The sequence below is a fragment of the Sabethes cyaneus genome, chromosome 3 (genome assembly GCF_943734655.1).
Source record: "Sabethes cyaneus chromosome 3, idSabCyanKW18_F2, whole genome shotgun sequence".
NCBI lineage: Eukaryota > Metazoa > Arthropoda > Insecta > Diptera > Culicidae > Sabethes > Sabethes cyaneus.
Window position 1 is genome coordinate 141,391,767 of NC_071355.1, and position 12,682 is coordinate 141,404,448.

At 39.6% G+C, this 12,682-nt stretch overlaps 1 protein-coding gene and 1 long non-coding RNA gene across 2 annotated transcripts; one reads left to right on the forward strand and one right to left on the reverse strand.

Annotated features, from left to right (window-relative positions):
• Positions 1-4,326: 4,326 nt before the first annotated feature.
• LOC128741872 (uncharacterized) lies at positions 4,327-11,578 on the forward strand. The gene is made up of 3 exons (XR_008412233.1): positions 4,327-4,444; positions 11,248-11,429; positions 11,494-11,578. It is a non-coding gene; the product is annotated as an uncharacterized LOC128741872 (long non-coding RNA).
• Positions 5,155-8,456, reverse strand: LOC128741871 (DNA topoisomerase 3-alpha). Its single transcript, XM_053837974.1, has 4 exons — positions 8,205-8,456; positions 7,515-8,148; positions 7,198-7,455; positions 5,155-7,142 (listed from the first exon to the last, which is right to left on the reverse strand). Exons 1-4 carry the CDS (start codon positions 8,346-8,348, stop codon positions 5,155-5,157), a joined length of 3,024 nt encoding a protein of 1,007 aa, XP_053693949.1. The 5' UTR covers positions 8,349-8,456.
• Positions 11,579-12,682: the final 1,104 nt, after the last annotated feature.

Here is a 12,682-nt window from a genome sequence, read left to right on the forward strand (position 1 = left end):
CCTGCAACTCGTGGTTCAGTGGCGTACGCCACTCTCCGCTATCCGTTTGTACTCCACCTCCACCAAAGTTAATCCGCAAAACCTTTCGTTCAAATATGGCAAGTGCACGTATGTCTTCCGTATGCAAATATACGGATTCATCAGTCACTTCCAGTTCATCGCCGTCAATAGTCACTGTCCGCGGGAGGCAAACGTTGCTTTCTCTAAAGCCTTTTCCTACCATATATTTGGTTTTCGACACATTGATTTGTAACCCTATCCTCCTAGCCTCCGTTATTAGTCTGGCGTAGATTGCTTCCGCCGTCCCAAGGTTTCTACGTAGTAATGATACCGAGGTTGTCTTCGAAGGCTAGGAGTTGGCTACTTTTGCTCTCGTTTCGATGCCCGCTTGCCGGATCACACCTTCAATAGCGATATTGAATAACATACAGGTCAGTCCATCCCTTTGCCGTAACCCTCTGCGTGCTTCGAAAGGACTCGAGAGTGTCCCCGAAACGCGCTCGTAGCATATCACTCGCTCCAGGGTAGCTTTGATTAGTCGCGTCAATTTGTCCGCAAAACCATACTCGTGTATTATCTACCATAGCTGTTCGCGTTCAACTGTATCGTATGCTGCTTAAAATCCACGAAATTATGCGTGGGCACGTTGTACTCCCGACATTTCGGGAGGATTTGTCGGAGAGTAGAAATTTGATGCGTAGTTGCCCGGGCCCCTATAAAGCCCGACGGCTCTATTGTTTTTCAGCTGACCGATTTCTCGTCGGATCTCTTCGAGATTGGGAGCCGACACGCTGGTATCGTTTGTAGACACTCGTATGTTAAGTTCCGTTGCGACTCCTTGTTCTTTTGGCCTTGAGATGTTCATCGAAGAACTGCTTCCACCTGTCGACCAGGTCGCGCTCGTTTGTGATCCCCTCCCTCGTCCCTACATATGTCAGGTTTGAGTGTGTAGCCCTTACGAGTTTGATTCACCTTCTCGTAAAACTTGCGCGTGTATAAAGCACGGTATAGTTATTTGTCGATACTTAGCCAAATTCTTCCTCGTGGATATGTTTAGATAGTTTTGCCAAGCTCTTTTTTTCCTCTCCATCGCTTTTTGGCATTCCCCGTCAAACCAATCAATGTCCCGTGGTGAACAGCTGTCGTACGTTACCTCCAGCTGTGCATAGATTTTTTATTTATTTATTTGACTGATGTTAGGCTCTGCCCGTTATCGATATTTAAAATAATTACATACATAGTTACTACCTACTTATTGCAAATGATTTACATAAAATATTCTAAGATTATCTCTAATTTGCTTCTTTGTCAATTCAACACTTACAATATCACGATGCTTGTTAAATGTGGCCATCATTCTATACATTGGTTCATTTCTGGCGTAATTTTTAACTCTGTCATACGAAAAGGTCTAACATTTCTTAATGACGAACGTCCATCATTCACGGTCACTTGACTTAATAAATATGGCGAATTATACCTGCCGGCGAGTATGTCCTTTAAGAACAGAGCATCTGTTGTACGCCTTCTGTTCTCCAAGCTTTCCGTTCCAATCAACAAACACAATGATTTATAGTTAGGCATCTCTCCGGTCCATCCTAAATTCCGCAGGACATAGCGAATAAATTGAATTGAGTGCTTAGAACGCTTCCTTCTCGTCGTCGGGTTTACCTTCGTGTGGACAATGCACGTTTAAGATGGTGTAGTTGAAGAAACGGCCTTTTATCCTCAACATGTTGTAACTTCGCTTTTCGTTCCTTCCGACTCAATCGTTCGTATTCGGAACTCTGTGGCAGTTTACTACACTCTAGTGACTTAAGCGCCACTTCCCTAAGCCAGAGAAGGCCACTAGAGCACGTCGATGTCCGGCCAAAGACTCTTACCACCGGGCGGGTGTAACGAAATCCAAACCACAAAGTCTAACCAAAATACTGCGAAAATCGTTTAGCGAGATCAAATCAGCACCACGTTTACCTTTAACACTCTAATGGAGGCGCACAATCGTTACGTTAATCGAACAGGGTCAATTTTTACTAATCGCACTAACCAAAATGCCTTTTGTTAGTTTCCCGACTTCAAGTGTTTTATTCACATCTAACTCGAATCGACTCAAAATAATTTGTGCAGATTCTACCTAGCTTTTCTTTTGGCGCCACTAGCTTATTTTTATTTGCTTCTAACCAACTTTCACTTTTTTTCGTTCTTCTGAGCACGTTTGACGTCGTGCTTACTTGCTTTCGTGGACGGATTAACACGTGTCCAACGGTGGTCGAGATCATCCCACGTGGTTTCTAGGCGAGCAGTAGTATCAGTGGCAGGTCGTATGCGCTGGATGGCGGCACCGCGGCCGATGTTGACGACGGCCAAGAATTCATCGGGGTAAATGCGTCCCCGGAACACTGTCGGTGGAGAACCAGCGGCTTGCCAGACAGCACGACCACAATCCACCCTCGAGTTTCTGCCTAGACTAGCACCCACGTTGAATTGGTGGGTGAACCTATTCAACGTGCTCACATTAGTTGGTTTTCACTTTCTTCGACAACTTTTATCCTTACCTGAATCAGCACAAATTTCAAAATAATTTATAAAACTTTAACTAAATAGTTTTTCCGAACGCGTACTGCAAAATTAAAAAACTAGTTAAAATACATCTTGGTCCTAAATGTTTCAAACACTCACAATACAATTTCGAATTAAATATTCACTCGCGTATCAACTTAAATATCAAATTCAACTTAAATGATTCACACTGCTCGATAAAGTTTAACTTAACTCGAGTACGGTCTCCACCAAAGTGAACGAGTCGATCACGCTTTCCACCTCGCAAGCGATCGAAAGGTGTTAGCGTGCTGTGCGCTGATTGGTCATTTTCTATTTACTTGCTCCCGCTACCTACTACTCAATCAGTTTATATAGGAAATCTGGAAGTTTCCCGAATGATGTCATAACGTCGGTACAACATGGCAGAAATCCGCCTCAATTTATACCATCCAGTAACACTGTGTATTCTGTCTTATCTAACGTTTTACTATTCCTCGCTAGGTGTCGCTTTATCTTATATGCAACGATGCAAGTCGTACCCACAAAACGTTCCATTCGAAAATTTTCTAACTTATCATTTGCTAACTCGAACTTGCACCTAAATTTCAACGTACATAAACACATGTAACAAGGTATATTGTTACAATGTACATCCTCTCGTTGATCGCTTTCGTGTTCACAACGCGATCCTGCATTTTGCCCATCATTACGAAACCCGTTCTCAGTTCCTTGGTCGCTCCACCGCTCTGGTTAAATTGGGCTTTGGGTCACAGACCCTCCTCACGTTTATGACATATGCCCTACAGTGCTACGATGCCGAGCTTTCAGGGTTCTAACTAATATCCCCATACATTTCCTTCGTGATCGCCTTGCTTCACAGGCAGGGACGACTGCTAAATACACCATCTTTTTACTGTAATTTCGATTATTTTATTTTAGAAAAAAAAACTGACCTAACAGGTCGAAGATTTTTTACGACATGCAGACTTATACTAATTTAATATCTGTGCTTGAGAAGTACGCCAGAGAAAGTAATAAAGTCCTCTCGTCCTAACAAGATCTCTTAGGACCGCGGCAAATTTAGCCCAATTTGATGTCCTGAAAGTGAATAGTTTTAAAAAAAAGTGAGCGACCAATCCTATCTTTCGCTCAACTGTACCACATACTATAGGAGTTTATTTAAAACTGATGTCTTATATGAAAAACGGGTTGACAGAATATTTATGCATGTGATGCGGCAATTTTCAAAGTAAGGAAGAATTAGCAACTGTCTGATCCGATCCGGTTTTGGGAATTCAAATTACTATTTTACCGCCAATTACCAGAATATGTGTGAATGTGTCCTAATGAAAATCTTAGTGGTGGAACGGATAAAACTGATATACAGGGCACGGGCATTTAGGAAATTTAACCCTCTCTGTCCCAGGGGTGTTTTGGTGGTTTACAGTTTTTGATCATGTAAAAAAGCTATTAATTAACAATTCGTCAAACGCAACTATACACCTTGTAAAACAATGTTTTTACTACGTTACAAAATCAAAATATCCATATTTGAATGCCTCAAAAATTTTATCGGTCGATTTTAGTATCGGAAGTCATGGAGCACCTGTGCTACCATGGGACAGAGAGGGTTAAAAATATCTTCTAGTATCAAATGTATTGGAATGTTTCAGTACATTTATAACACTACAGCAAATTAATTTGCATGACAAACATTGGCAAAATGTCAAGCGTTGTTGAATTGAATCTGCATTCGTAGTCCCACGTGAGACACTCGTTCGTGTTATTAAGCACAGACCTTCATACTTATTAACAACATTTTCTAGAAATTTATTCAGAGATTTTACATCAGTGATTGTTTTTTCATGACATTTCATGGACAATTTGAGAGCAGAATTCATAGGTATCAAAAATCTATTTTTCTTGTTTGAGTAGCTGTTATTTTCTCAAAAATTATTTCGCTAACTCCTTTTAACAATTGCAAGATAATCTATTATATTACCGATTGCAGTCGGAAGTTACCGTAACCAGCTTGCAAAGTTTAATTTTTATCAGTTAAAGGGGTTTTTCTAGAAAAATCGACCTTTTTATGCCTCTCAACAGCATATTGCTATTGCAGTTGAAAACCGTAGTAATCGACGTGCGCAACACTTCCGACACACAGAACAAGAATAAAACCAAATATTGCACGTCGATTACTGCGGTTTTCAACTGCTACAACAATATAACCCCTCAAATCCAGCTTCCAGCTCTACGTTAGCAGTAGGGTACTGAAAACTCAATTCCTGACACTAGCACGTACATTTTAGGTTAATTGTATCAGTATGGTCATAAGGCCTGTTGATATATTTATACAAATAAACAAAAAATAAACTAAATTTGCACTTTGACAATGTTATTAAGCACACACACGAAAAAAATATGAATCAGCCTAAAAGTAAACTTCAAAAGCTAATTGAAGTTGGTTTACGTTAGTCTTCGAAGGTATTTCATATAATGGTTAGTCTGGTTAATTAATTGATACACATGATAAAAACATTATAACATACCATTTATTATGTACAAAAAGAAGACAACGTAAACTATACATTAAGATTAACAAGTTATAAGCTATTAGTAATCCATACTTTCACGTTGCGGACATTTTGCTTTAGTGTGACCTTCTTGTCGACAAAATCCACATTTTCTGGTTGCTTTTCCTTGCTCCCCGGTTTTACCTGTTCGATTATTCGCGTTTCCTTTACTGCCTCGTCCGTCACTGCTGTTAGTACCATTCGTTTTTCCCCAGGTGGTGCTACTTCCACCACCAAAAGAGTTATTTCCGGATGCAGGTGGTCGACTTTGACTACCCCAAGTTGTGCCTGGACCACTGTTACTGTTTTGCGGAGGATTATTCTCATCGGCCCACTGAAAAAATCCACATTGCTCATTCTGTGCTTTAGAACAACCGAAGAACGGCCGCCCTTTATTTGGGCCTTCCTTTTTGACGGTTAACTCCCTTGCTGGTATGCTACAACGGCACATGACTTGCTCGTTAGTAGATCTGAACGGTGTATTGTGTGTTGGAGCAGGAAGAGGATTTCTGTTCCACGGCGGGTTGTTCGTCGAATTTTGTTCGTTGCTAGGCCTATTTTGTGTGCCATTTGATACACTAGAGGATGAGTTCCAACTACCTCCCCAACCGCTGTTTGTATTTGATCTGTTTGAACCTCCGATAGAAATTGCTCCACCACCACCACCTCTTCGATCATCATCGTCGCTCCATCCGCCTCTGCCAGTGCCAGGCCCACAGGATCGATCACCGGGGGGATTTGGATTACGCCTTTCACTGCCGGAAGGTGCTGTCCCACGTTGTGGAATGGCAACATTTGCCCTAATTCCATTTGGTCGAAATTGTTTCACTAGGCTAATGTCGATCCCAAGAACGTCTCGGAACTTGTCGTCACACACAATACACGTTTTATAAGATATGTTATTGATGTGATTAAGGAATGCATAAAACCGTGTATGTCTGAATTTAACCAAAAGTTTCTTATTGGTTCCACCACATTTCTGACAGACTTCGTCTGTTCCCGAAGCTTCTTTAATATTATCGTCAAACCAGACGCTATTTTTGCACTCTGGAAAGCCCAGGCAACCTAGATAATAACCATTTCCGTCCTTTTTCGTTTTAAGGCACATCATCTGAGAGCACTTAGGACATCGACACACTTCTTGGATAGAAGCCGAACCCGCTGAATAATTTGAAGGAGCCTCTCTAGGAGCTTGATTAAGCCGTTGACCCATTGCTTGATCTAATGCTCTTGCTTTTTCGGTGATAACTCTATACGCCTCCTTATATTTTTGAATTTGTTCCTGAAGTACTACTTTGGGGTCTTTTTGTCCTTCGCATATAAGCTTTAGATCTGCTTCGAGTCCAGCTCGAAGTACTGGTTGAGCCAATGGAAGTTCCATCGATTCGTATCCTTCTACCAAACCCATTCCAAGGGTTCCAGGAACCAAAAAACCACGATCTGCTTCTCCAATATACCCTCGCTCCTTAATTGTATTTATGTGATCCGCATGAGTCGCATCTGTTCCAATCCCATGTTTTTCCATAAGAGCTATTAAATCAGCTTCGGTCAACATATTCGGTGCCGTTGTCGATCCTTCGTGAAGACCCAATTCCGTTGGTTCGAAGGTATTTCCTACTTGATAGGCATGTATTTCCTTTGAGTTCCATCGATCGTATGGATAAACCTCCAAGTAATTCCTTTCGTGGATACACAAACCCGATGCGGTAAACTCCTCTTCCGCCAGTATAGCTGTGACAATCGTCTCAGACCCAGTTGCGTCTTTGCTAACACATGCTAAGAAATGACGAACAATTAACTCATACACTTTTCGCTCATCTCCACTCAAGTTGGTCACAAATTTGGTTGGATGAATGGGGGGATGAGCCTGATCCGATTTCTTTCCATTTCGCGGATTTGGTCCCCATTGGAGCACTTTCTGGGCAAAAGGGCCCCATTCAGGATTATCAACTTGCATTTCTACCAGTGGTGCCAGTTTGATGTCGTTGGTGAACATATTCGTTTCCGTACGAGGATAACTTATGATACCTGTAACATAAAATTGCCTGTAATGTATGGTTATAAATTAATATAAAAAACCAACCTTGCGTGTAGAGCTTTTCCGCAATTGTCATTGTCTGTTTGGCGTTAATTTTCAGCTTTCTGGATCCCAATTTTTCCAGTTCAATAGTATCCATCGGTGTAGGTCGCCATTTACTCTTCGGTTTGTTTGATACACTGACTATCTTCGCCTGTGGCTCTGATTGGCAAACCATTAAGTATGCTTCGCAGCATTGTTTATCAAATAGCCGATTTCTTGCCCAATTGAACTCTACCGTAAGCTCATTAATTGTATGATTCACTAGAAAAAAGAATATTGTTTTTTGATTTGGTTGTTAATTAATGGCGTCCCTTACATACATTTCAACTTCCAGAAGGCTTGTGGAATAAACTTCTCGATTTCTTTATATCGCTGGGCAACGAAACCCAACGTGGGTATCTGACAGCTACCGTACGAAACTAAATTGTTGACAATTTTTTCCGGAAACACATTTTGCAGGCGTAGTGTTTGAAACCGAGTAAAGGCGGCTCCAATGCGTAAATCCAACTCACTTCTCACGTTAACGGCATCGTTTTGACGGTCATCCGGCACGGCTAAGTTTTCCACAGCTCGTTTTATGGAGGGTGTAGTAATTTCGGAAAATTTCGCACGTAGTACTTCAATCTGTGGTTTGATCGCTCGGCAAACCTCGATAATTTCAAAACCAATATTTTCTCCCTCTCGGTCGCAATCGGTCCAGATAACTAGTGCATGACAGCCACGTATTTCGCGTTCCAAAGTACGTTTAACCTTGTCTCCACCTTCTATACAATTTTTTCGTACTGGAGCATCAAACAACTGTTCTGGATTACAGCTATGCCAGCCCCGGAAGGAAGGTAGGAATTCGTAGTTTAGTAAATGCCCGGACACTGATGTCATTACCATGTTAACTCGTTGATTACGGATGGTATATTCAAATTCATAAATTTTATTGTAAGGAGAAAACCCTTCGCGCTGCAATAATACAATATAAAACAATACTTTATAAATGATAACAACCGGAAACTTACCCGCCGGGACGTTCCCCTTGAAAGCAGGTTGGCAATATTTTTTGCGGCATCGTTCTTCTCGGCAACATTGAGGTACTTCATTGGAGCATCGCTTAATTTGACGTGAGCGCAAAATCTTCTGACAGCGGCAAGTGCACGAAACATTCACTTATTGCTAAGAGTAAGTAAATTGAGGCAATAAGAATCAACTAAAAAACATATTTTGTGATGAAATTTTAGTCAAATTTCGTACGGTTATCGTTTACAATTTTAACCATAACAAAACTCCGTGTCCGTAAAAATGAACGAAGCTGTCTCGCTTGCAAATTTCGCGCGTTGTGTGTATAGTGTGCGTTAAGTTCGTGTTTCACTTGCTGCTCTTGCTGTTCTATGTAGGGATGGGAAAATTCTTGTTAATCTAAATTTTTATCGATAATTCTCGTGTAACACCAAAAATGCAATTTTTACCAACGGGATGGCACGTTAGGGTTTCAGCATAACGAACATCTATTTTCATTCCGCTTTCACCGAAACTGTATATTTATATTGTCGTTTTTTCATTTATTCTACAGAAAAATATTATACAATCTATAATACATTACAAAATCGCAAAAATATTCAATAAATTGCATTAAAGTGCTTAAATTTACTTAAACTGCCATCATTAGATACAGCCAATATTAAGGTTCGTTACCCGAATTAACATTGCTTTAGGGTAAACAGGCTATTTTTCGGGTGCCAGTGCCAGTGATGTCGGTTACGCACCAAATATATGGGAGATGACAACCTTGCCATTGAGCTTGCTGACGTTTATCGTTTATCGACGCGCGATTTGTTGTTGCTGTTGTTAGATTTTACATTGATTTTATACGTTTGTTTTTGTTTTCCCCCAGTTATACCCCGGTAAAAACATACGTTTGAGTGATAAACGATAAGTTTTTGTAGCCTTTTTCACTGGGCTTAGCAAACTCTATCCCACCCCATTGGCAGGCAACCATGTTTTCGCTGCCAACATCTCGTGTGTGCGAAAATGAGATAGCATGTCAGCATTGCGTTTCACTCAACTGCCAGCAGTCTGATTTGGGCCCGCTGTCAAATTTTGAGCCCAGGACATGCTGTCGCTGACGTTTACTGCAGTTCGATATAGAGATGTCGATGGGGTGCTCTATCCCGTTGATTTTCACTCAAAAAAATCAGCACGTCAAGTTTACGTGAAAACATATAGGTAATTCTCATCCATCGCACTTTTCAAGTCTCGACTAACATTTGAAAAGGGCGTAACAGCCAAAAGTAAACAAATTGAATTTATGTCATTATTCATCTAAAACAATGAAAATCTATCTATAGATTTCAACAACATGCTTAAAAAAGTTTTATTTCATTCTTTTTTTAAAAAGGCGTAATACCATTTTCCCAAAAAAAATGCTCATGGCTGTTAAGCCAGTTTTTTCTTATTGAAAATTAGCTTTGCTGGCACATTGAATTAGCCTCACGGTCATGCAATTATCCTCTTCAAAGATTTTTAAAGGCTTTTGACAGTTTTTAGGTATTTCTAAAACAAGTTTCTACATAAAACTTATTAAAATTGAATTTGGCTCATTCGCTCTATATACGAATAAGCGTGTTGTTAGACCCCTATGTTTCGCCGTTTAACTGTCAACGATGGAATTATTCCCTTGAGTTATTATTGTCAATTGGGTCCTAAAGCCCTATGTCGTTTTTAGCTTGAATCGATGAGGTTAGGGTTAGGAACACATATTTTGATATTCAATTTTATATTTTTAGGCTATTGCCGTTAAAAACCTTTTTTTTAATTTTGAGAAAATTTGAACAAAAAATAAACATTTGGGCAACCTTCTATAGACAAACTATAGTTGTGCATGGTTGTGTCAAGCGGTGTCTAGACAACACGAATTATAAAAAGAAACCATAGTATGTCTTGAAATGTCACGGAAAACTTTTTGTTTACCTTTCACGCTCATGTGATAGTGTGTCAAAAAGTCAAAAGTTGCAGTCAGGAAATGGCTTGGCAATCGCGACCTAAAACATTTCTGAGTTTACAGCTCGTTTTCCGGTTCCGGTCACCTCAGTTTAATTAAGGCCTTTGTCAAAATCAGCAATAAGCGTAGTGACTGCACTTGGTCACAGCGTGGATGGCTTCAGTTTTCCGATGCAACACCCGCCATCGAGATGCGACCGTGTTTGGTTAGAAACGCACAGAAATTTTTGGTCTGCCGTTCGCCCTACTGCTGATTCACATCGGAGTAGCAGAACATACCAATCTGATTGATAATACGGTGCCAGTTTCGGTTGGCGTTTTTTTTTCATACTGTTCTGCGGGGTCGATTGTACCGAGATTATACTGTTGGCCATCAGTTTGACATCGTTTAGTCATTCTTAGCGCAAACTAGATTTGGACAAAGTCTAGCACCGTGAATCGATGGTTTAGAATACATTGCCCGAATCAAAACTTTTATCCGATAACTAGTACAAATTTGATGTTCCACTTCCTCACGACCAGCAAAACGCAGACAAGCACAAGAGACAACTGCGAAGCTGTAACTGTCAAAACGATCAGCTGCTCTAATGTCAAACCAGAGTTGCCAGTGAGAAAAAGTTATCATTGTTGCCAGAAACGTGTTATTTTCGTTATGTCAAGGAAGATCTCTAATGTCAGGGGAGAATAAATTACAATATTTTTGTTTTTTAATTTTTTAGTGCTCTGCATCTTTTTAAAAAAGAAAAAACTATACTCTGGTAGTCATAATGGGAAGCTTTATCGTTTCTTCTAAAAAAATCATCTTTTTATCACAAATTTTAGGACCCAATTGCAAGGAAAATTGTACCATCCAAAGTGCGATATCGCTCATAAAAGTGCTATTTTGCATTAAATCGTTTCGGTATCTTCGGCGCACTGTTTCGTTATCTTCCAAGCAATAAGTGCGCCGAAGATACCGAAACGATTTAATGCAAAACAGCACTTTTATGAGCGATATCGCACTTTGGATGGTACAATTTTCCTTGCAAATGACAATACCATCATAAGCTACGATTGTTGTTACAGCCTTACAGCATACATACAGTATACATACGGAGTGTGGTTATATTTGTTTAAATTTGCTTAATTGCACATGCAATATAATATCATCGACGCCTAAGTCACAGTTCGCCGATTCAGTCAGCGCTCAGCCCCTGGATTTATCTATATCGTTTATAGAAGAAAGTCCGCTGGACTGTTCAATGCAAGTATGATCTGATGATGATAATATCTAATGATTAATATTGGTAAAAATTCCTTTTTATATTTCAGAATGTTACACTGATTGCACTACGTTTAATGTACCCTGATGTCATATCTAGCTAATTTCAAAAACTGACTTGTACTTCGATTTTTGTGTCTTGCTTCCGGAAATGCGTTTTCCGGTGGAAGTTAATATCGCTGGATTAGCTCGGCAACTATCGCCACTTTTACAGTGCTATAATTCTAAAGACACATTCCAGCGTTACGAGACACCATGAGCAACCGTTTTTTCGAAGCAAATTTGTTCATATCTTATCAACAGTCTGACGAATATCTTTCAAAATAGGTGTTTTGAGATGCTATTTAGTAGTACTTTCTCAATACGAGGGCGAAATATTTATTAGAATAAGCATCATTGAATAGTGGCGGAATACTTTTCGTTACGGGACACCATCGCAGAAAATGCGTATTCTGAACATGATTCAAACATTTACAAAACTCTGCTCTGTTTCAAGTTTTTCAAAGTCGACATGTTCCGAAAATTTTTAGCTGAAGGCATCCTGAAACTCAAAATGTAAAAGTATATTTAGGTTTTGCGTTTAGTTTTTAAGATATAATAAAAATCATTTCGTTACGGGACACCATGCGCTGTTGGGCAAACGGTATTCTGCAAATGGTGTCCCGTAACGGAAAAAATAAACTGCATTATATGGTTTATTTTCTCTAGATTTCTGTTCAGGCCGTCATATTTTCTATATCTGGTCTAAATTCACTATATTTTGTAACAATAGTGTACTGGTTTGGTGTGTTATAGTCTGGTAATAAGACATACGTAACGAAGTATATGTAAGGTAAAGTTTACTTCCAGGTAAAGAGAAATACTCATGTGAGAACTATACTGAAGTATTATAATGAAATGCTTGCCTAATCTTAGGGTTTGGACACATTAGTAATTAAAATGTAGGGGCTATGGATTAATTATGTAACGAGTTTTCCCCATTGTTGACTAATCGCCCCCTCCCCCTATGTAAGATTTTGCATGATTTTGGCCAAAATAACAAAATTCAAAAATTTTATTTGAAAAAAATTAAAACGGTAAATAAGGTTCGTTTTGATGCGAAAGGTATGCTTTATTTGCGCTGCACGCCAAAATGGTATTAAATAGCAAATATTCGAAAATTAGGTATTTTGTTTTACTTCAGACGTATCAGTTAACGTATCATAACGCATAAATTTAAAAGTTTTTAAGCAACTCTAC